The sequence below is a fragment of the Crocodylus siamensis genome, chromosome 1, assembly GCF_052110815.1.
Source record: "Crocodylus siamensis isolate JL-2025a chromosome 1, ASM5211081v1, whole genome shotgun sequence".
Classification (NCBI taxonomy): Eukaryota; Metazoa; Chordata; order Crocodylia; family Crocodylidae; genus Crocodylus; species Crocodylus siamensis.
Genome location: NC_143395.1, coordinates 1,985,341 through 2,007,932, shown reverse-complemented (window position 1 = coordinate 2,007,932; position 22,592 = coordinate 1,985,341). Strand labels below are relative to the sequence as shown.

The following is a 22,592-nucleotide window of genomic DNA, read 5'->3' as shown; positions in this document are numbered from 1 at the left end:
TTGTGACGAGGGGGTTCCTTCTCCGGCTTTTCCCGCTCCCCACCCCCCGGCAAAAAAATTGTCTTCCATATTTTAATATGATCTATACACATGCTACGTTTTTAATGTTTTGCTTACGTTTCCTCCAACGATTGTCATCTAATGCAAAAGCATGTTTGTAAAGGCCAAAAAATGATACTTGGATAAGAATATAGCTTGTACCCAAAGAGAATAGCCTGGACGGAGATGGCGCTGGCTAACTTTTTTTGCAGCTGTTTTTCTGCCTGACTCCGCATGTCTGTACTTCCATTCATGGGAAATCCTTAAGCAAAGCCGATAATTTTGCCCAAATGATGTGGGTGTATTGGGGACTGCAGCAGCTGTCAGTTGGGCAGGGAGACCATATACTACATTTGGGTAGTTGCTGATAGGGTAGATACCAATGAAATGATGATTCTTCCAAGCAAAAAAATCATTCGACTGCCGAAATAACATTGGCACCGACTGGGCAGCATTTGAGTGTTCGTGGAAGCCCAGTTTAAAAATCCACTCTCAATGCAGATCTTTCCAGTTCTTAATGGCCGGTCACTCTTCCTGCAGGTCTCTCACAACCCTTGGGCTGGTGATTTCTGCCCTAGCCGATCAAGCTGCTGGGAAGAACAAGAACAAATTTGTTCCCTATCGTGATTCTGTGCTCACTTGGTTACTTAAAGTAAGTAACGTCCTTGTATGTAGCTGGTATGAGAGGAAGGGGCTGAGGGTGGGGGGTGGGACGAGAGTGGGATAAATTTTCCTTCAAAGCAATTAAAATACCATTATTCCATAATCCTAATTTTGGTCCGTAGTTTACATGAAGCAGCCTTGTGTATGAAGGATTAGCTGAATCTAGTCCTCCCAGACCAAATACATTCTTTCGCCTGCCCTGATTAAGATTAACCATGTGATGGACAAAGGCATAAAGCAGGGTTGTCCAGCTGGGGCTCCACGGGATGCATCTGAGCTGTGAAGGGTTAAAGTGCAGCCTGTGGGCTCCCGTGGGTCTGCCACCCTGGAGTCTCTGGGGAGGGAAGCCTGGCAGAAGGGGGCTGGTAAGCAGGGGGAGGGAGGGGCAGGGTCTTACCTGCATGGCAGTGTGGCAGGATTGGGAACTCATCCATTCAGCAACAGGAGGGCTTGTGCTGCTTGCCTGGCAGCAGCAGGGTTGAAAGGGAGCTTGGCTCACCTGCATGGTACCAGGGCACTTGTGTGGGGGACAGGGCTCACATCACTTGTAGTGAGAGGGGGCACACACTCGAGCATGCACCCGGGGCCCTCAACCAGTGAGGTGTGCAGCCCTCCCGCCCTCTGAAACTGGACAGCTTTGGCATAAAGCATATTTTAAGACAAACTAATAAATATTTCAGCCTTTTTTTAAAAAAAATTTTAGTCCATTCCCTAATTGCTGCTTAGAGGGCCCAGAGACTGATTTAACTTGGCGATCTCCTCATTATGTAACTTAAATTTATACAGTGTCCTGGGTGATGTGGTTAACTTCAGAGATTTTGAATAAGATGATTATCCCTTTGCTTGAACTCAACAAGGCTGTAATGACAAAGCATATTCTAACCGCATTCGGGGGATGGGGTCAGAGGCGGTCATAGACTTGCCCTCCTGTGAAACTAGCAGTTCTGCAATCAGTTAATACTGCAAAAGAGTCTGCAATGAAGATGGTGTAAAAAAAAAAAAAAAAGGAACTGGCTCTAGGAGGACTTTAGGTGAAGGTCAGTGAGGTGTAAAGGGAAACTGAGAGAGCAGGTTTCTGCAACCCAGCTCCCACGTACATCCAAAAAAAATCATGGGCCTTTAGTTTTCTGTGGGTGTGTCTACAGATGAATTTGCATGCGCCTGAGCTAAATGCACCTTAGTCTAAGCTGCATTAAGGTGATTCAGGTGCACGTCTACATGTGCATGCCTTAAGTTGCCTTAACGCAGCTTGCTGGGTGAATGTGTTGACAGCTTGCCCTGGGCTGCACCCTGGACAGCCCCCCAGAGCCCACGACAGCATAGCTGGACAGTGCAGCCCAGTGGCAACCAAGGGGATGAGAGCCTCCAGTCCCCCTGGACGTGATCAGCCCTGTCAACGTATACACAGCATTAAGGTGTCTACACTTCCCTTAAGGTGCCTTAGCTATTTGTGCCTAAATTTTATACCTGCTTTATGGAGGTATCAAATTTAGATGCAATTAGCCTAAAGTTGCCATTTTTAAGGCGCGTTAAGGGTGCACATTTGTAGACCCACACGCTTAATGCACCTTAAACATGGTCATGTTAGGCTAATCATGTTTAAAAGAGGAACATGTAGATGCACTCTATTTGTAGCTTCTGCCACCTCTTGCCACAGGCTGTAAAAGCATGACAAGCTTGTGTTTGCCCAAATATTTCACGTTGGGCTGAGAGCTGAGGACAGTGTGAACATCCTCTTCCCTCTTCATTTTTTATTCTCTGAACAGGCCACTGTTAGATGAAGAGCAAGCGTGAAGGATGCCATTTAAAAGTCAGTCAGTTGATTATCTTCCTTACAGTGAGAGAGATCATTTAAATCCTTTGATAGTTTTACCTGCTATAGACTGGCCGCTTGACTGGGTATTGGAGTTAGTTGGATTATAGAGCTTCAGACCCCAAAGATGCATCAGGACTCAAGTTTTATCTTGTGATGTTTGTAATTACCTGGTTTTCATAGAGATTGCAAATGTTAAAATATATCACAATTAAGTTGGTTTGAACCTTGGTAAATTATCTCTTTCTCCCTTCCTTCCTTTTGCTGTCAAAGGGTGATTTTGCTGCTTGTTGGTACAAAAATGTAAGCTGGAAAAGGAAACAGATTTTTTTTACCGTGAGTCATTTTTGTTAGCCCTCTTACCTGGTGATTGCTGAGATTAGACTTTGGCCTTTGCAGGACTGCATTTTGCCTCATCACCCATGCAACATTTCTAGTGATCTCTTTAAACTTATTTGAATCGTACTTTCCTATAATTTGTTTGCAAATATGAAAACTTGAGCTGCAGGATAGAGAGATACTTGAAATTTTCCCATAGGGAAATTTTCAAAGTTGACCTTTATCGCAGTTGATTTACCTATTGGGCTAAACGCAGAAGCAAGATGAAAGGTCAAATGCTGTACCCCATTTGACATGTCAAGTCCTGCCTTTCTCAGGCTTGAATAATGAATTTGCCAGCAATACAGCTTCATCAGTGAACTGATACTAAATCCCAAATATTACAGTGGTGTGGGTTGTAGAGAAGAAGCTGAATAGACTAGCAGAAGCGGTGCATTTTGTTTTTCTGGCTGGATAGCGAATCCCTTTTCACTGTGCAACTTCCTGGAAAGCTTTTTAGTAACATGGAAATATATTCTTGTGTATGTAATTACTGTCGTGGTACAAGTACACTCTGCCTTTGCACACCATTGTGGTCAGCTACGTTTAGAGTGTCCTTCAGTTTTCTGCAGTTGTAACGGAGTCTGAAGAAGCAGAAGCGGAAACCTTTGTGCAGAGTTTCCCACGTTGTCGTTGGGATTAGTTATGCTGATTTAGCTTCTAAACAAAATCCAACCAGCAGCCTGCGATTCATGTTTAGCACCTGCCTGATCCATTGTAGCAAAGATGACAATGGCATGCACAGAACGCGCTTTGGCTCAGAAACAGAAGCCCACTTTTTGTTCTGCCCTGTTCCGAGTAAATGCCCTTTGTCCTGTTAACGTTCAGCCATGTTCAAATCCAGATACGGGCTTAATTTTACAAACAAGCTCATTTAAGCGCAACTTCGTTAAAGGGGGTGAAGTTCTCAACAGATCCTAGTAAGAGCATTTCTTAGAAATACAATTAAAGCTCAAGAAATGGTTTCATAGTTTCTAGGGTCAGAAGGGACCTGAACAGATCATCTAGTCCGACCCCCTGCCATGGCAGGAGAGAGTACTGGAGTCAAACGACCCCAGCAGGGTGTTCATCTAACCTCCTCTTAAACACCCCCAGGGTAGGAGCCTGCACCACTTCTCTTGGAAGTTGGTTCCAGACCCTAGCCGGCCTGACCGTGAAGTAACACCTCCTGATAGCTAACCTAAACCTACCCTCTGCCAGCTTGTGACCATTATTCTTGGTCACTCCTGGCGGTGCTCGGGGGAACAGGGACTCCCCCAGTGCCTGCTGGTCCCCCCTGACTAGTTTATAACAGGCCACAAGATCCCCCTCAGCCTTCTCTTTTGGAGGCTGAATGAAGCAGGATTGTTATAAAAGCCCACAACTGGAAACTTTAGACAGTTCACATTTTCCTTTTCATTATGACACAAAAGGAAAGACTATTCTTTAGTAGTGAGGGAGCACCCGTTTTGCCATTTTACTTGTATATTGCCTATATACTTTTTATATTTGCCAACTATTGTCTTTTCTTACTGTGCTGTTTTTAAGCCCACTAGCCCAGTGGTTCTCAACCTTTTTGGTACCAGGACCCATTTGTAAACATCAGCAGCCAGTCCTGACCCATTGCCCTTCACTCCCAACCCACTGCCCTCCACCCTACGTCCCAGTCCCCCAGTCTATGGGCTGCTGGTGCCCCAAGCAGCCCCTTGCATTTTTCTTCTTTAAACAAGAATCCTTTTTAAAGTTCATTCTCCACCCTTTCATATATTTTTGCAACCCACTTTTGGGTCGCGAGCCATGAGTTGAGAATCGCTGCTCTAGACTCAAGCAAGGGCCGTCCTTTCCCTCTTTTGGACAAGCACATTGTGGAGTCTACCATAAATAGATGGCGAGAGTTGGGGCGTCTGGGTTTTCTTCCCAGGTGTGCGGGTTTGGGCCAGCTCATTTAATATTCCTGTGCTCATTGTCCACTTTCTGAAATCGGCACAGCAACATTCATTCATGTTAAATGTTATAGGGATGTTTTCAGCTGGCTTCGAAAGTTTTTAGTAACTCCGTTTGCTGCAATGAAGGCATTCAGATTCACCCTAGTGGAAAATCTTGCTGTTCGTGTTAAGAACGTACTCAAAGATCCTGGGAGGGAGAGTGTCGGGGCACAGTCTTGTTCCTAGTGAAAGGAGGAAGGTGCAGTAGTGAATTTGCTCAGAAAAGGCAGTTCACTGATGAACTCCTGAGGGTTTTCACTGTTTTTTTTGTTGATGACGTTATTGCATGTCCCTGGCTTCGCTTCTCCGTCCTTCTGGGGTCTTGGGTGTGGGGCGGTTTATTTTATTTTATTTTAATTCACTTTACTCTGTGGGACAACAATTATATCATGAAGTATTTTCTAGTACCACTGGCTTGTTGGAAATCTCTAAATCTTCACATTCCAATAATCTTGGTGCCAATGCAGACTTTAGTCATCTTCTCTTCCCGTTCTCCCTATGCAGTTATATCCATCCTTCATCCACCTGGATCACACACTAAGATCAACCTTTGCAGATGGATTTATAAATCCATTCCGTGAGTCTAACTCCCCATTCGCTCTTCCTGCTTTGCCTGAGAAGAGCCAGGGGACTTGCGCAGTAAAGAATTGCACATAAAACTGAATGGGATGGCCTGGAACTGGGCCTGGACAGGCAACACAGTGATGGAGGTACTTTAGAAAATTAATAATGGGTGGGTTGTGAACCATGCTGTGCCACTGTAACAGCCTATAGAGGAGAGCTCCAATTCAGCTGACGGATTAATTAACCTTATTTTAAAGCTAATTGGTTCAGTAGGCAGACATTCCCAAAGTGCAGACCATGAAGACTTTCTATGGAGCTTAAAAGATGCCTGGATTTTCCCTGTTAAACCAAAGCAGACACACAACACTGCCAACCCTCGCTGAGTGTGATTTCTAATTTCTGAAAGCGGGTGTAGCCGTTCTAGAAACGGGTGGGCGGGGAAGAGGACACTGAATAGGGGAGACGTGCTTCTTGGGTTTCCTACACTCTCAAGTCATTGCAGTGTCAGTACATGCTTGCTTTACTGCAGCCTTCTTGCAAGGCAAAGTGATTTGCAAAGAAAGCAGTAGCAGCTTTTCAGGCACACAGGAAGGAAGAAATGAAGATAATGCATTCCTATAGGCTGGTGGGTTTTTATTCTTCATGCCTAGAAGCCGAGGCCTGAACTTTAACAGCAATATTTATAAATGAAATTAGTAGACAAATTGGTAATAGAGACATTGTTTCCATGATGCCTAGACTTCACAGGTAATTTTAAAATTATAGAGTTGTGTGGGAATTTTTCACTGGAAAATCATTCTGAAGGAAAGGAAAGTTTCTGCAAATTCTGCAATTTTCCACCCAAATCAAAATATTTCCGTCAATGGTTTGACAAAAATATGTTTTTGAATGTATCAAAAACATTGTGTTTCAGGTCATTTTTACAAAATGTTGCATTTCATTTTCTTATTGGCTGATTGCCTCGCTGGACTATACACTTCTGTTCAGTATGGGGTCTCCCAGTGTGTTTGTCCAGAGAATTGGTCTTTTCAAGTACTAGAACTTCAGCTTCATGTTCAGAATAAAACTGAGCCCAAAATCACAGGATAGCATTTCCAAGTATAAATTTAAAACGGTATTTATTGCTTTGAAATAGAGTGATCTTTCTCAATTACTACAGCTTTAAAATACAATTTTTTAAAAAATAGTGGACAGTCTTGGGCTGGCAAAGGATTGGATGGGCGGTCAGACCTAGTGGGTAGCCTTCATGCTTAATCTGTGTTATCCTGGAAGAAAGGCTTAGATTTAAAACCAGCAAAACAGCCACTGAATCCTCCAAGCAATTTATGAACAAATCTGAAAACTACTAAGCAGCCCGCTCTCAGTGGTGGGGTGTTATGGGAAACTTAGGGCTGCAATAACCAAGGTAGTTACAGCTCGGGGAACATAATGTCCCCTTTCTCCCCTTCTTTTTTAGGCATTTCTTCCCTGTCTTGCTAGTCGGGGGTGGAGTCCAATTAAGGAGAAGGTCACGGTGCGGAAAAGTTTAAGATCCGTTGTCCCAAACAATTTTTTCATTTGATACAGAGAATAGGGATCTCCAAGTCTAGTAACAGCAGCCCCTTTTTAAAGACAGATCCGCTATTCCCCCCCCATACATTTTTTGAACAGTTACTATTTTTTCTTTTGAAGACATTTTTTCCCCCCGATGTGTGTTTAAACAAGAGTTGATTCAGTCTTGACTGTAGCTAATTAAAACTGTGGCTGGCTGGCTGGCTTTTTTAAGAAAAAGGAAAAGTCTTACAGTGTGCTTTTTTGAAAATGCATAACAATTGGAAAAGTGCCAGGATTAACTGGTATGAACTTCTTCTGACTCTGACTTGCAAAGTATAGCTTGCGTGGGGTATCGGTGCCTCTTTGTGAAACGGTCCCAGATGGACCTCACTGGTGTGCAGGTGTCCCCGTGAGATTGCCAGGAAGGTTACCGTTACTTTCTAAAAATGTGAATTTAGTCCCTGTAGCTAGTCTCTTCGTTAATGTGGAGGGATGGGCAGAGCCCCTGAAAACAGCTCATTCAGATGACAAATGAATCCCGCTGAGGCTGGATATCAGCCTGGCAGCTCTGGAGACTGTAGTTCTCTGTCTCACCCAGTGAAATACAAACTAGACAAGAAAAGGGCACATTTCTCTTTGCTCAGAAGGGACTGTTAAGGACAAGAAAAGTGTTCACTAATGCTGTAGCCTGCCATCTGAGACTAAAAGTGGTTGGCAATTGCTGCAAGCCTGATATTTCCTAAATATCCTCAATAGGATTGCCTCGTGAGATGAGGTAGGGATATATGCGTGTGCATGCGTTCCTGTTCCCATCCTTTGATTGCTGCTCTCTCTCTGTTGCAATGCAGAAAACCTGGACCAGAGAAGGAGTATTCGTAACAGCAGGGAATTGATTCTTTATGGGAGACTTTTAAAAAATTTTCTTATAAGAAACACTCGGACTTTCCTGTGTCGGGAAGGTGGTATGCAGACCAATTCATGCCACACGGGCCAAACGGCCTTTTGATACAACCAGTTTTAGTTGCTACCCAGGTAGACTGGATTTGAATGGGAGAAGCTGGGGTGAATGATTCTGGGTCCTGGTGATCTCAAGGAGTCCGAACTTTTTATTCACTATGCAAGTACATTGAATTTTTACATCCTCCGCCTTTTCACAGGACAGCCTTGGTGGTAATAGCAAGACCGCCATGGTAGCAACCGTCAGCCCAGCAGCAGATAATTACGATGAGACGCTGTCCACGCTGAGATACGCAGATCGGGCCAAAAACATCGTTAACCATGCTGTGGTGAACGAAGATCCAAACGCCCGCATCATCCGGGAGCTCAGGGAGGAGGTGGAGAAACTCCGGGAGCAGCTCACCAAGGCAGAGGTACAGCTAACATGTAGTAGCCGTAACCAGCCGCTTGCTGCACGCTGCTGAAATGCTGTATAGCTGCTCGTCAGATCTCTCTTTAATTTTTATTTCTTTTTTTTTGGTCTGGGCTTGAAAAATTAGCATCCATAAGGAATTATTAGCTCATTATCTCCTGGGGAAAAATGGCAGGTTAAGGAATCATCTTTCATTTCTCTTCACCTTACCTTTTTTCTCCTCTTTTTTTTGCACGCGGCTCTTTCTGAATAGTAGAGTAGTAACAAAGGCACACGGGTCTTTGTGCTTCTTTGTGAGGTCACCTTATTAGATCTGAGCTTACAGATCAAGAAGGAAGGCAGATGTACAGACATATGAAGGCCTCTGCTGTCTAGAGGTAGGGCTTTCACTAACCACGCAGGAGTTCAGCGCCTTTGCAGCATTGCAAGTTGTAAATACAGCTGGAGAACTTCTACTTGCCTCCCAGTTTTAAAATCTTTTAACAGTATTTTGTAGTAAATCATTTTCATCCTTCCAGCATTGCAGACCGGTATTCATGGTAATCTGGGCATCCTTCTGAGCTGCAGCATGGGGGGAGCCTGGTTTAATGTTTAAAGAATGAGGCCAAGATCAAGGGTAGATCTGGGTCCTGGTCCAGGTTTGCTATGGGAGTTGCTGCAATTATGACTTCAACCCAGTTATTTCTGTTTGCCACTGCAAAATGGAGGTACTGCTGCTTTCCTCACAGGGCCTCGCTGCCTGAGGTTTTTAGAAATGACTAGTGTTGTCCAGGTGCCTCCTTTTCAAACAGTTGAGCATGCTGAATATGCATGATATTGACTCCCTTAAGGTGTCTCAAGTTAGACAGCCAGAAATCGGTAATCCGTCTGAAAACCACGACAATTTTTCAAGTGTTTCAAGAATTGTAAGTACTGGGTGTTTACTGTACAGTTTTGTCTTGATTTTATCTTTAGCTGATGGTTGATAGAGAGGGATTAATGCGAAAGTTGTGGAAGCTAGCTCTCTAGAGCAGGGGTGGGCAAGGATTTTGGCTGGAGGGCCACTCAATGAGTTTTGGTTAGCTGGTGAGGGCCACAAGGGTAGTCCCACCCCTTGACTGGTGCCCTCCCCCCAGTCACCATCTTGGCACTGAAAGTCCCACCCCTAGCCTCTGATCTTTGCCATGTGAAGTCTCTTCCCTTGCCCCAGAAGTAGTCCTTTGGGGGGAGGTGCCATCTTGTAACTAGAAAAAAACAAATCATATGCTAAAAAAATCAAACATCTATTATAACTTTTTAATTTAATTTAAAAAAATATCTGTCATGATTTGTGTATGTTTGCATAGTGTGTATAGAGGTGATTGCATAGTAGCTCAAAATACAGTCTTACTCTTGTATGTAATGACGGGGTTAAGAGGGTGTGGAGGGAGTGTATGTGTGTGTTTGGTGGGGGATGTGGGTGAAGTGAGTGGGTTGCATGTGGGAGGTGGGGGTGCGGGAAGTGTGGTTGGGGTGTGTGGTGCAGCGAGTGGGGCCAGCCCTGCCTGGCCCCACAGCACACAGCTCCCCACGCTCCCACCCGAGTCCCCAGCCACATGTGGCAGCAGGGTGTGAGGCCAGTCCCGCCCGGCCCCATAGCCACAGCTCTCAAACTCCCACCCAAGTCCCCAGGTACACATGGCGGCAGCATGCAGGGCCAGCCCCATTGCACTCCTGCCAAAGACCCTGGCCTCACACATTTTGGCAACCCCTGCTGCAGCGTGTTGAAGTCATAAATGATTATTCATTTCCCATGGGTTAAATCCCCACCCTTTCCATCCCAGTGGAATCGACCCAAAATCCAAAGCATTACACAGCTTGTAGCTAATAGACTGCACTTTAAAGGTAAAACATTACATTTATTGTCTTGTTTCCCTTTGAGTTTGCTACCTTAGTAAGTGAGCTACTTGTCCTTACACAACTATGCAGAAGTAAAACTTAAAAAAACCAACCCAAAACCAGACTAAACAAAATGTTGAGTGACCCATTATGATGGTCATAAGAGTTGCGTGGTCAGAGGCTTGTATCTAAATTTAGAGCATGCAGTGTATCATTCTTTCTGGGCTCAGTATCCGTCCAAAAGTTGTGGCAATACAAAATCTGACCTTTTCCTTTTTTTCGTGGAAAAGTATGATACCAATCCTCCCTTTTAACTTGTCAGATAAAAAAAGGTTCTCAATGCCTTTTTAAAAAAAAAATTAACTCCAAAATGTGGTGCTGGGTGACCCCCATCATCAATAGGCAATTCTTTGCTGAACTGGAAAATCAAGCAAGCCGGCAATTCAAACTGGATGGCGATGCACCTGCTTTCTTAGGTCTGAATTTGATCCTCCTTGTCTGCAACATCTCTGTATTCTTTTCTTACAAATAGGCAGCGTTAGCATCTCTGGATGCAACAACAACCTAAAAAAGGTGGCTAATAATGCCTAGCACTAATCTCATGCACCTCAGCAAGCTAATCAGAAAAGCATCAGAACTGCTATGTGATCAGTATTATCCCCATTTTACTGATGGCAAGACTCAAGTGATTTGCCCAGTGTCGGAGCAAATCGGTAAACCAGTTTTTGAGCTTGAAAGCAGTCACAGTCCAGCCTCGTGGTCTATTTACCAGGTTGCACTGCTGCTGCTTAATCTATTCTTTATTCACACAAGGCATATTTGAGCTTTGTTCTGGAGGCAGCATTGACTTCACTTTCCTGTCTGCGTGCAGTTCATCCTCTTGGCTTAGGCCTGCGAATTTATTTCTTTTCTCTGAGGTATTTGAGAGAGCCTCCCTTCAAGCTTTACCTAGACAGATGATCAGTTGGGTTGTGTCAGGTTCCTCGAGTTGTATAAGTAATCAGGACTCATGGTAGAGGTGATATTTTTTTTAATAAACCCACTAGATTTTTGCACAAAAAAAATCTTCAATTGCTTTAACTTCTTTTCTTTTTCTTTTCTTTTCTTTTTTGAAAAATCTAATTGGTCTAATAAAAGATATCACCTCTACCACGAGTTCTGATTCCTTTTGCCTGTAGACCCATATGGTTACAACCTGGATACCTAGACTTGTATAAAGCATGTTGAGAAAACTCATTCGGCCCATAGCACGTGCTCCATCTTGTGGTCAGATAGATCTGCAGTCCGTTTAGGGTTTGGTTTACCTAAGACTCTTCCTTGGCTGGAGCTTTGGATGGAGCAGTAAGGAAGGCCGTGTGATGGGGAATTAACTTGCATTGATCAGCTGACGTTATGTAAGCACCTAGAGACTAATGATGCGTTTGTCGTGTAAATGGCAAATATACAAGGACAAACAATCTACCATAAAAAATATACTTACTGTTGAACAAAGTAAAGCAGGCACCTGGCACTGTGCAGGTAAGGTTCTTTGGGTAGATGTGATATCTTTTATTATACCAGCTAAATAGTTGGGGAAAAGTTCTTTGCAAGTTTTTGGACACGCACCCTTCCTCGGGCATTGGGAGACTCGGCTGCTCCTCAGCACGTGTGCTTACACCATTCTCTCCCAGTTCCAGGTGGCTAAAGGGGAAAATCCTGTTTGCTTGTCAGCAAAGTGTTTGGGTGAGAGTATATAGGCTCCTGTCAAAAAAAAGACCAATAAACTTGGGCTCTGATGATTTAACAAGAGGATGTGGCTCTAGCGTTAAGCATGTCGCTGGGATTATCCTGCCTCCATTGCTGCATGCTGTAAATGTAGGGACTAGTAATGGGAATACTTTTATGTAGCTGCTCAAATAGTTCATGTGGGGACAAGTGACCATAAGAGCCAAGAACTCGACCATGTTAAATGCTAATGTCCATGTTAATGGTTGCTGGGGTTTTAACCATGTTTTTGTGAGAGAGTTGCTTGAAGTGATGCCTGGCCAGCCCTATCAGTACCTTACAATTTTTCTAATTGTTTTAAATGAAGCTAGATGGACTTCTAGACCTGAGTAGATCAAGGTTCTTCGGGTAAATCTGATATCTTTTATCAGACCAACTCGAATAGTTGGAAAAATTCTTCTTGGCAAGCTTCCGGGTACAAACACGCTTCTTCAGGCAGAGGAAGTGTCGTAGACATGAGTATGACGCAGAAAGGGAGTTGCTGCATTTGCTCAAATCTAAGATGGCCCTGAATGTAAGATGACCCCATAATAATTAGATTCTGTATATGGAAAACTTATACTCGTCCACGTATGAAACCTAATTATGGGAGGGTCATCTTTAATTTATTCCCCTACCACCGTCACTGTAGGGGGGCAAGCAGTGTGAGGAGGTCAAGTGGCTTGAGCCTGCTCTCTTCCCCCCCCGCCCCCCCAGCCTCGGGCCCTGCCACCTATCTTCTGCTTTCCCCCACACACACACATCATTACTCCTTGTGGCAGGCTCTGTTCCCCTTCTAGCCTGGAGAACTACAGGCTGGAGCCGTGCTCAGTCCCCCAGGCATGGAGCCAGAAATGTGGAGCAACAGTAAGAGGGGAGGGAGTGGGGTGGGGGGAGGGAGAAGAGGGGGAAGAAGCTGCAGGGAGAGATGGCAGGGTACAGAGACCGCAGGGTGAGGTGGGGGGCAGGCAGTAGTTGCTGCTACAACCCCAGGTAGGGGCTGGAGCCTGGGACACAGCAACTATTTGCTGTCCCCCCGCACTTCATTGCAAGATAAGGGGCTTTTCCCTCTTTAAATGAAGGTGGGGGGCACCTCATCTTAGAATCAAGTAAATACGGTAATCTAGGCTGAGTTCATGGCAATTTTTAACATAGATCTTAAAAAGAAGTTTTTCTGCTCTCATGTAAACCCTTTAATCTGGTCAATTCACCTTTATATATAGCATTGCATAAAAACACCTGCCCTTACTTGATTTGGTTAAGTATACCGAGGGAGATAAACACTCTGCAGTCAAGCATGGGGTTTTAAATTTCCTTTAGTGACCTGTCTGAAGTTGATTGGTCCTTTTATAGAGCAGACAAACCTAAATATTGATGTAAAGGAACTTAGTTTTTTCCATTTTTCCATTTGCAGGCTATGAAATCACCAGAACTCAAGGAGCGCTTGGAAGAATCTGAAAAACTGATCCAGGAAATGACTGTGACCTGGGAAGAGAAATTAAGAAAAACAGAGGAGATAGCACAGGTTTGCATTTCTGTGACAGCTGAGAAAAATACCCATCACTTCCTTTGGTTGTCACTTCATTTGGTTGTCACTTCATTATGGCTGTCAGGATAGTTCTCTGTATTTTGTGGGTAAATAGGCCAAGTTCATTGCCCTTTTTTACAGGGCTTCAGCTTAGTTCCTGGGATAGCTGGATGCATCACAGATTATTGCTCTGGAGACAATAATAAACCATCAGGCTTTATGCAAATTGAGAACTTGCTTTAAAAAAATATCCATGGATGAGAGGATTAAGAGGGATTTTATGCCCTTCAGACAGTGAAATTGACTGCGATTAGAAGTGGAGTGCGAGTGTATTAAATGCCGGGTTATGTGCTGAATGCCTCAAATAACGAAGACAGGGGCCATTCTGAATATTAAATCATGGACCTAGCCTTTTTTGTCCTTCCTATCAATTCAAAATCCTCTGTATGCCTTAATCCCCTCTATATCCTTGATATTTAGAGCCTTCAGCACATAACCATTAACAATACTTATGGTAAAATGTTCAAATCATCATGAATGTTGCGTAGCACTTTCCTTCCTGCCACTCGAATGTTGGTGTAAGCACTTGCACTCAAGGGAAGAGCGGGGAGCGATTAAACGCCGATGTATAGAGCATGATAAATAGTCATGAGACAATAGAGATAAGAGCCCTGTGTTACAAAGCATTTGTGTAGGTGACAGTAAGAAATGAGGTTAGCTTGTTGGTTGTGGCCTCAAAGACTTCCTGGATGGAATATTATTTTATCTTTATTTTTTCTCTCTTCTCTTTCAATCTTGACCTCTTGCAATGTTTATGGAGCCAGGAGCCTAATCACAGTTGAAGAAAAAAATAACATGGGCAGTGGAAGTATTAGAACTACTGCTTGTGCCCTGCTAAGTTGAAAATGTTTGCTAGGCTTTCTCAGTTTTGGTCTTGTGATTTCTCTCCAAAGAAAAAGAGAAGTGTAAACTCCCAGTTATAGTAGTTGTATTAGAACATCTAGTGATTGTCCTGGCTTGCCAAATATAAATACATTCACAGCTGCTGCTTCTGATTTTTAAGATTAGGTTTTCTCTCAGGTCTGACGAAGCCACGCTGTGAGTTTATTTTTTGTAAATCGGTACTAAAATAAATGTTCATTTAATAATATAAAAAAATGCAAAGTGTAAGGAATGTTTACATTAGACTAACAAGTATCCCCAATTGTAACATTTTTTCTCACTCAGGAAAGTAGAAATTAGTTGTGTTGGTGGAGGTAATAGTAACACCCCCCCCCACCCCCCCCACCCCACACCCCCCCCCCCCCTTCAAGAACAGGAATGTGATGCAGCCTAAGATTTTCAAGAATCTGTCCCCTTCAGAGGAATGTGGGGGAAGGCAAATACTGATAAATGTCCAATGCGAGTTTCGTGTGAGGATGAAAACAAAAGCAGTGAGGCACAAAAGAAATGTTAAGAAAGAACTAAGTATGTGTTTCAGAAGCAAGAGGTTGCTGGTTTTGCATAACATGAACTGCACCTCATTTGCTTTCAGTAAATTTTCCCAGCATCAAACCGGGGATCGACTCATCGGACTATGCACCCATGGTGTAGAAGACTGCTTTGAACATATACGGCGTATCTACACGTGCTCTTTAATGCAAATTAGCCTACTTTAATGCGCATTAAAGCATTGCTTAAAAATGTGCTTTTTACTTAATGTGCATTAGGAGAGGCTAATGCACATTAAGTGTCACATTAAAAGCATATTCTTTTGTTAATGCGCATTAGGCCATTTTCCTAGTACCTCAGAATAGAGGGTGCCTGTACAAAAGCACAGTCTGCTCTGATGTGCTGTAATTACAGATTAATCGAGTCTACATTTTAATCGAATCTGCTGGAGCGTGGTAATTATCACAGTCCAGCAGTCTCGTGTATCAGTGCCCCGTGCTTCAAAATGGTGGCAGAGGTGCTTGAACGAAAGCTTGTCGAACAAGCTTTCATTCAAGTACCCCCACCGCAATTTTGAAGCATGGAGATGCTAATAGACAAGACGCTGCAGTGCTTTAATTAGAGCAGCTCTCAGAGCCACTTTAATTAAAGTGCTGCCCCCCTACCCTCACCCCTGGAGCCCATGTGAAAATGTTGGAGGTACTAGATTTAATGTGCATTAACTAAAGCACGTTAATGCATGTGTAGACACACCCATGGCTTACATCTGAGTCAGAGGATATCGGTTGTCGTCACAGCTTTGCCTTGAACTGCTTCGAAACAAGTCACATAGGCTCTCTCCTGTTTCCTCATGAGTATGAAAAGGGATGGAGACTATCTTGTCACTTATGGGCAGTGAGACTTATTGCTGGGGGGATGCACAAGAGGCTGTGGCTAATCCTGCCCTCACTTATCTTAGCGTAAACTACTCTAGAGCCTGGTTCAGCTGTTCATTTGTTTTGCATGAAAAGCCTAGCATTTCGTTTATTAGGCTCTCAACACTTTCAGGTAGTTTTCTGTTTAATCTGGGGCTTACAGTTTAATGAAGATATGGCCAAAGTCATCAGCACACTCCCCAAGAACATCCATAGCAAGTGTTTTGTTTTGTTTTCTTTTCGTTTTAGTGCCATGCCTTTATCATCTAAGCTGGTATAGCCTTGAGATTATGGGCTGCTTTTTTTTTTTTTTTTTTCCTTCTTCTTCTAGAAATCCTCTCCCACTGTTGCTGCTCTTTTCTTCTTCTTCCCCCTACTCCCGCCATTCTTCATAGTAGGTCCCCTGCACTTTCGGTTTCCATACAGTTCAGCGAGCAGTCCTCTCGAACCTGGTGAACTGCTTTGGCTTTGTGGAGGACATGGATATCTTTCGATCTCGACATTCTTTCCCGAAAGAATGGCTTTTTATTTTGCAAGTCAGAAATGTTTGGGTGAAGAGTGGAGCAATGAAAGAAGCACTTTTAAACCTTTTGCTCTGAAAGATGGACATTTTTTGCACAATGCTCCTTTTGTTGGGGACCTCTAAGAAGTCCATTGATAAGAACAATACACCATCTTAAATGCTACAATTTGAGTTTAGCAGGAAGTGTTACTTGTATTACTTAAGTAGCAGGATTTCAAATTTGTTTGAGTTCTGGTTTCTGTGGGATAGAAAGTAGACAGAGTGGGATTTGGCAAGGATGTAGCTAGCTTTGTTCTCTCTAATGCAGGGAGGGATAGCAAAGGGCTGTAGAAATGGCTTTGTAGAATGGCTGTTTCATTTCCAAGAAGGCTGTGGTGAGGCCTGGACAGCTTGACAGCATGCATCTCACATTTATTCCATCTTTCAGCAAGAAGGGGTGACCCTCTGGGACTATCTGAGTCCTAATATGTAGTGTTCTGCCTTGAGTTGAATGACATAAGGCCCACAGGAATTACAGGTCCCTGGATGTAACACTGATGTTGCAAACAAGTTTGCTGTCTATCACCTTGGCTTGGTTTTTTTAGTGTGTACAGATATGCAACAGCGTGCATTTCTTTTCTTAGGTTATCATCCCTCTTCAATGCTAATATTTTCGAGGTTTCTTTCACAGGAGCGTCAGAAACAGCTGGAAAGCCTTGGCATATCTCTTCAGTCTTCTGGAATCAAAGTAGGGGACAACAAGTGTTTCCTGGTTAATTTAAACGCAGATCCTGCTCTCAACGAACTTCTAGTCTACTACTTAAAGGTGAAATACGTTTGTTTTAATGTATAATTTGGTCATTTAGCACTGTTGAAATGCATGTAGGTAGAAAGTGCTTGTGAAAAATGAACTTGAGGTCAGGGCCTCATTGAAAAAAAACAAAAAGTCTCATTTGTGCCCTTTTCCACAGCTACTGGGTATGAGATGACAGCTCATCTAGTATTCAATAGCTGGGGAAAAGGGCACAAATATGACTGGTTTTTTTCAATGCAGGTCATCAACTGTTAGAATACGAGAATAGACATCTTTTATGAGATTTTTTTTTTCTTGATTTCATATAGTTCTCCAGCGGCCTTATGGCAATCTTAATAGAGTTTTATTCAGAAAGGTGATTTTTATATAAAAAGTCGAGGCACTTTGCTAACTCTGCTTCTCCCTGTGTCTTCAAAATATACGGACTAAAATGAGTTGTCACTTATTCCTTTTAATTGTGTCTGTCTCTGGGGGGAGAGGTGGTTTCTGTTGTGGCTTATCCATTCGGTTGACATGCAATCTGTATTACTGATGATGGGTACAAAAGAAAGAACTAACTTGCCTTTTGAAAGCTGGGCTGGCACATGGGCCTTTTTTCATCTTTCTCCTCTCTCCTTACCGCCTGTGTAAATGGAGGAGGTTTCATTTGGAGTCAAGGGAGAAAATGAAGTCCATGCAGCCACTTTTAAGTCACGTCTCAGAATTTAACAGGACTTCAGTGTTAAACCCAAATGTCAAAATGCTAACACTGCTGAGTGTTAATGATTTTTTTTGCCCTCCCATCTAAGTAGAGTATAATCATTTTGTCTTGGGACAGCTGCATAATTTAATATTTGGTCTGAAAGTATTTCGTGCTTCTTACCCAGAGATTTGTTTCACTCCTTTTGTAGATCAGTTGGGTATCATGAAGCAAATCGCCATCCAAAGGATTAAAGCAAGGGAAGAAAAGTCCTTATTCATCCTTGTCCCTTTCAAACATTAATAAACAACAAAAAGGCTGATTCAAGTTTTTTTGGAGGGGAGTCAAATATTTCCAGGCATCTCATGTGTAGGTGCCAGCACTCTCATTTGAAGTGCTACATCAGCTTCAACTCTGGCTCTTGAAGCAGGGTTGCTTTCTTGCTTAATCTTGAATACAAGACGAGAAGACTTTAATGCCCAGGCATGTTCAGGAGGATGGCCTCAGTTCATGTGTAAAAGGGGAGAAGTCTTTTCAGTTAAAAGCAGGCTTCGGCATTATCTCATCCTTATGATGGAAATGCTTTTTTCAAGAGGAAGGTTTTACAGCATTTGTTTAAAACTATGTAAACCCAGAGTCTGTCTCCTTGGCACAAATTTTTTATGAGCTTAGCAGACTTCTCCAACTTCAGTTAAGCTGACCCACATGGGTCTCTCAACTCTGGAAAAACCAGGGAATATGGACTAGAGCTCCCTTTGATCACTTGAGTCTTATCTAGGACAGCTCTTTTAGATCCTAAAGCAGTTGTTACTGGAGTTGGGTGACGCATGCATGCAGGTTGCAGCACAGTGTGCGTGGTCAGCAGGCAGCAGTTATCTGCTTTTAAATGCTAGTCCTCTCTTAGGCTCTTGCCAAATAGCTCTTGCATGGTAATTCCCAAGCTGTCAGAATTTCATTGTGTGCACGTGCACATGTGTGCAGGCTCACACCTACACGTGGTTGAATTCCTTAGCGTGATGCTTTATGCTTTAGTTTAATAGAAAATATATGATTGTCACCTATGAATGACTGAATTCAGTTCAGCAGCTTTGAAAACATCAAAAGTAGGAAGCAAGGCACATGCAAAAATGGTGGCTGGAACAGGATAAGCATGCACACGCTGCAGAGCAAGCAGGAGGGAATTTCTGTTCCTGGTTGCTAATGTGTGAATTTGGATTGTCAATAGGAGCACACGCTAATTGGATCAGCTGACTCCCAAGATATCCAGTTATGTGGAATGGGAATTCTTCCTGAACACTGCATCATAGACATCACCTTGGAAGGACAGGTTATGCTGACACCTCAGAAAAATACCAGGTACTGGAACAAAACATTGAAAAAAAAGAAGTCATGTAACTTTAAGGAGAATTTTAAGGCAAATGGTGCATGAAAATGATTTTTAAATTGTGTCTCTGCCCTTTATCTGAGGATGAATAATGCCACTTTACTTCTATCTAGACTTTGATTAGTGGCTTGCTGTGTTCTCCCGGCACAGCTCTGTCAGCTCATCTAGATCTGGATGTGCAGCACACTGGCTCTTCCACTTCCGGGCCCTTCCAGATTAGATTTCAAGCAGTGTTAAAGGATCTGCTGTGCGTTTTGTAAGAATGCAAAAATAAATTGTGTATGCTTTCCATAAAGGGCTGCTCGCTCTTTAACATTTATTTGGAATTAAATGAGTATCAGCATCTGAACTATCTTCTGTAAACACTCTGTGCGCAAAGATTTACTGCAGCATTTGCCACATTATCTGATTAACTACAGGTTATGTTCCAGCCGATCATACAATGCCATGCTCCTTTGTTGTCTGATTTTAAAAAAAAATATTCCACATAATTAATTGTAGATGCATAATAAACTTAAAATTCCTACGCTTTATCAAGGCTCTTTCATATGCAGGCCTTGGATTTCAGTTTGTTTGTAATAAACCCATTTGAAACACAAGTTCTGCTAGTACTGAGTATAACAATGTTTGATATGGTAAACTATGCACATACTTAGTAACTTCAGTGTTTTATTTAAAATAGGTATACTTTCATTCTCTGTCTTTCAAAACAATGTGAAAATAGCTGTGGGCATTTCCGACAGGCTATATTCAAAGTCATGAACCTTTTAGGGCCCTGTAGATTTTCAGTCATACTCCTTGGATACCATCTCTGTTCAGCAATGCTAGGTATTCTGGACCTTCAGTAATCAGAAGAGGAAATTTTAAATCAATTCAGGGACTGAGGAGATGGTGCTGCATCACAGGTGACATGCTTGCCTTTTTTAGCATCTAATCCTTGAATGTGTTTTCCTCTTCAAACCAGTTTGAGTAATTATTATTCATCAAAAAAGTCCTTATCTGCAGGTGGTTGCATTTGCTTTTCTTTTCTTTTCACAGAACATTTGTAAACGGTTCTGCTGTTATGGGTCCTACACAGCTACACCATGGAGACCGAATACTGTGGGGGAACAACCACTTCTTCAGGTGTGATTCCTTGGCATTATAAGGGAAGCTCTGTGACCAGAGGATATTTCGAGAATGATGAATGTCCTAGCAGCCTGGTCTTAGTTTAGCTGTAATGGGCTAAAGGCAACTTTTTTCAGCTTTTATATTTCCATGGGGTTGTGACCATTTTGATGTCTCTCTTGCAACTGTCATCAGTACCTTTGCCCTTAAGATTAGATTGCTTCAGTGTACTCTGCTTGAAGGGCGCAGCTTCGGTCGGCCTCAAAACTGGTGCAGAGTCTGTCTGCATCATTATTATGAATGCGTCTCTGCAAGCATGTAACTCCCTGCACTCATAGTTTCATACTTGGTAGGGTCAGAAGGGACCTGAGCAGATCATCAAGTCCGACCCCCTGCCACGGCAGGAAAGAGTACTGGGGTCAAACGACCCCAGGAAGGTGATTGTCTAGCCTTGTCTAAAGACCCCCAGGGTAGGAGCCAGCACCACTTAGCTTGGAAGTTGGTTCCAGATCCTAGCTGCCCTGACCGTGAAGTCGCGCCTCCTGATGTCTAATCTGAATCTCCCCTCTGCCAGCTTGTGACCGTTATTCCTGGTCACTCCTGGCGGTGCTCGGGGAACAGGGACCCCCCAGTGCCTGCTGGTCCCCCCGACTAGTTTGTAACAGGCCACTAGATCCCCCTCGGCCTTCTCTTGTGGAGGCTGAACAGGTTCAGGTTCCATTGCCTCTCCTCGTAGGGCCTGCCCTGCTGCCCCCGACCATGCGAGTGGCCTCCTCTGGACCCCCTCCATGCTGCCCACATCCCTCCTGAAGTGTGGCGCCCAGAACTGGACGCAGGACTCCAGCTGCGGCCTGACCAGTGCCGCATAGAGGGGGAGGATCACCTCCCTGGACCTGCTCGAGATGCATCTGTGGATGCACGACAAGGTGCGGTCGGCCTTCCTGACCGCGTCCCCACACTGCCGGCCCATGTTCATCCTGGAGTCAATGATGACTCCAAGATCCTTTTCTGCCTCTGCCCTGCCGAGAAGGGAGTTCCCCAGCCTGTAGGTATGGTGCCGGTTGTTCCTCCCGAGGTGCAGCACCTTGCACTTGTCGGTGTTGAATCCCATCCTATTCTCATCCGCCCACCCCTGTAACCTGTCTAGATCCGATTGCAGCCTATTCCTCCCTTCTAGCATGCCCACTTCCCCCCACATCTTAGTGTCATCAGCAAATTTGAACAGGGTGCTTTTTACCCCCTTGTCCAAGTCGCTGATGAAGATATTGAGCAGTGCGGGCCCGAGGACCGAGCCCTGGGGGACCCCACTGCCCACGTCCCTCCAGGCTGAAAATGATTCGTCCACCACCACTCTGGGTACGGCCCTCCAGCCAGTTGGTGACACATCTGACTATGTGGGGTCGACACCACAGTCCCCAGTTTTTTAATGAGAACGGGGTGAGAGACAGTGTCGAAGGCCTCCGAAAGTCCAGAAAGACTTTGTCCACTGCTACCCCTGCATCTAAGGATTTGGTGACCTGGTCACAAAAGGCCACCAGATTGGTCCAACGCTCATTTGCAGCAACTCTCTCTTGTTTTCTTGTTGGAATTTAAGGTTGTTTTTTTTTTTCCTATAAATTCTTAAATGACCTGGGATTTATCTGCCTGAGAGACTGCTGTCCTTCTTGTGTCATACTGCTACAGCCCTTTCTCTATAAAAGAGTCACTCATCATGTTTTTTTGTGAAGGCTACTTCTTTTTATAAGACCATCTTTGGTCTGAAATAGCCAAATCCATTGACTTTTGAGGCTGGCTTGCTGTAAAACCTAGTTATTTTCCTTTCCTTTTTTTGAAAAGGGAAAGTGATACTGGGAACTCCATTGTTCCCCAGCAACTTGTTGATTGGAGAGTGAGGTTGAAATTCATAAAGCTGTTAAGCTACATTTTAAAATGTTGCCAAGGGTGCCTAGGGTCTTAGATGAAGGGTCCTTTTTGGTTTTTAATAAAGCAAAGGCACAACTGGCTGTAGCTGAGGAAGTGGAGAAAAGGCTGTTGCATCTGTGGGCACATCTACACAAGACATTTACTAATTGGCTTCGCAGTAAATATCTCAGGGTCTACATGTGCACTCTATTACACTGGAGTAAACTAATTAACTCTCCAGCAGGTTAGTACTTGTAAATGCAAGTACTATCTACTATCCTGCTGTGGAGTTTTTTAGTACACAGCAGCACATGTGTAGATGGTGATGGGGCTGGTTGGGGAAAGAGGGTGCTTCAGTGTGGGGGCTGCCCGTTGGCCCAGCCCTGCACTGAAGCACCCTCATGTCCC

At 43.8% G+C, this 22,592-nt stretch overlaps 1 protein-coding gene across 1 annotated transcript in view; it reads left to right on the top strand.

The window, feature by feature from the left end:
- Positions 1–22,592, top strand: part of KIF13B (kinesin family member 13B) — a 186,957-nt gene that overhangs the window by 83,803 nt on the left and 80,562 nt on the right. The window contains exons 10-15 of the mRNA XM_090026560.1: positions 580–691; positions 8,112–8,324; positions 13,338–13,448; positions 16,990–17,124; positions 19,017–19,147; positions 20,214–20,300. Of these exons, the coding sequence (XP_089882686.1) occupies positions 580–691; positions 8,112–8,324; positions 13,338–13,448; positions 16,990–17,124; positions 19,017–19,147; positions 20,214–20,300 (789 nt within the window). The remainder of the gene's footprint in view (positions 1–579; positions 692–8,111; positions 8,325–13,337; positions 13,449–16,989; positions 17,125–19,016; positions 19,148–20,213; positions 20,301–22,592) is intronic.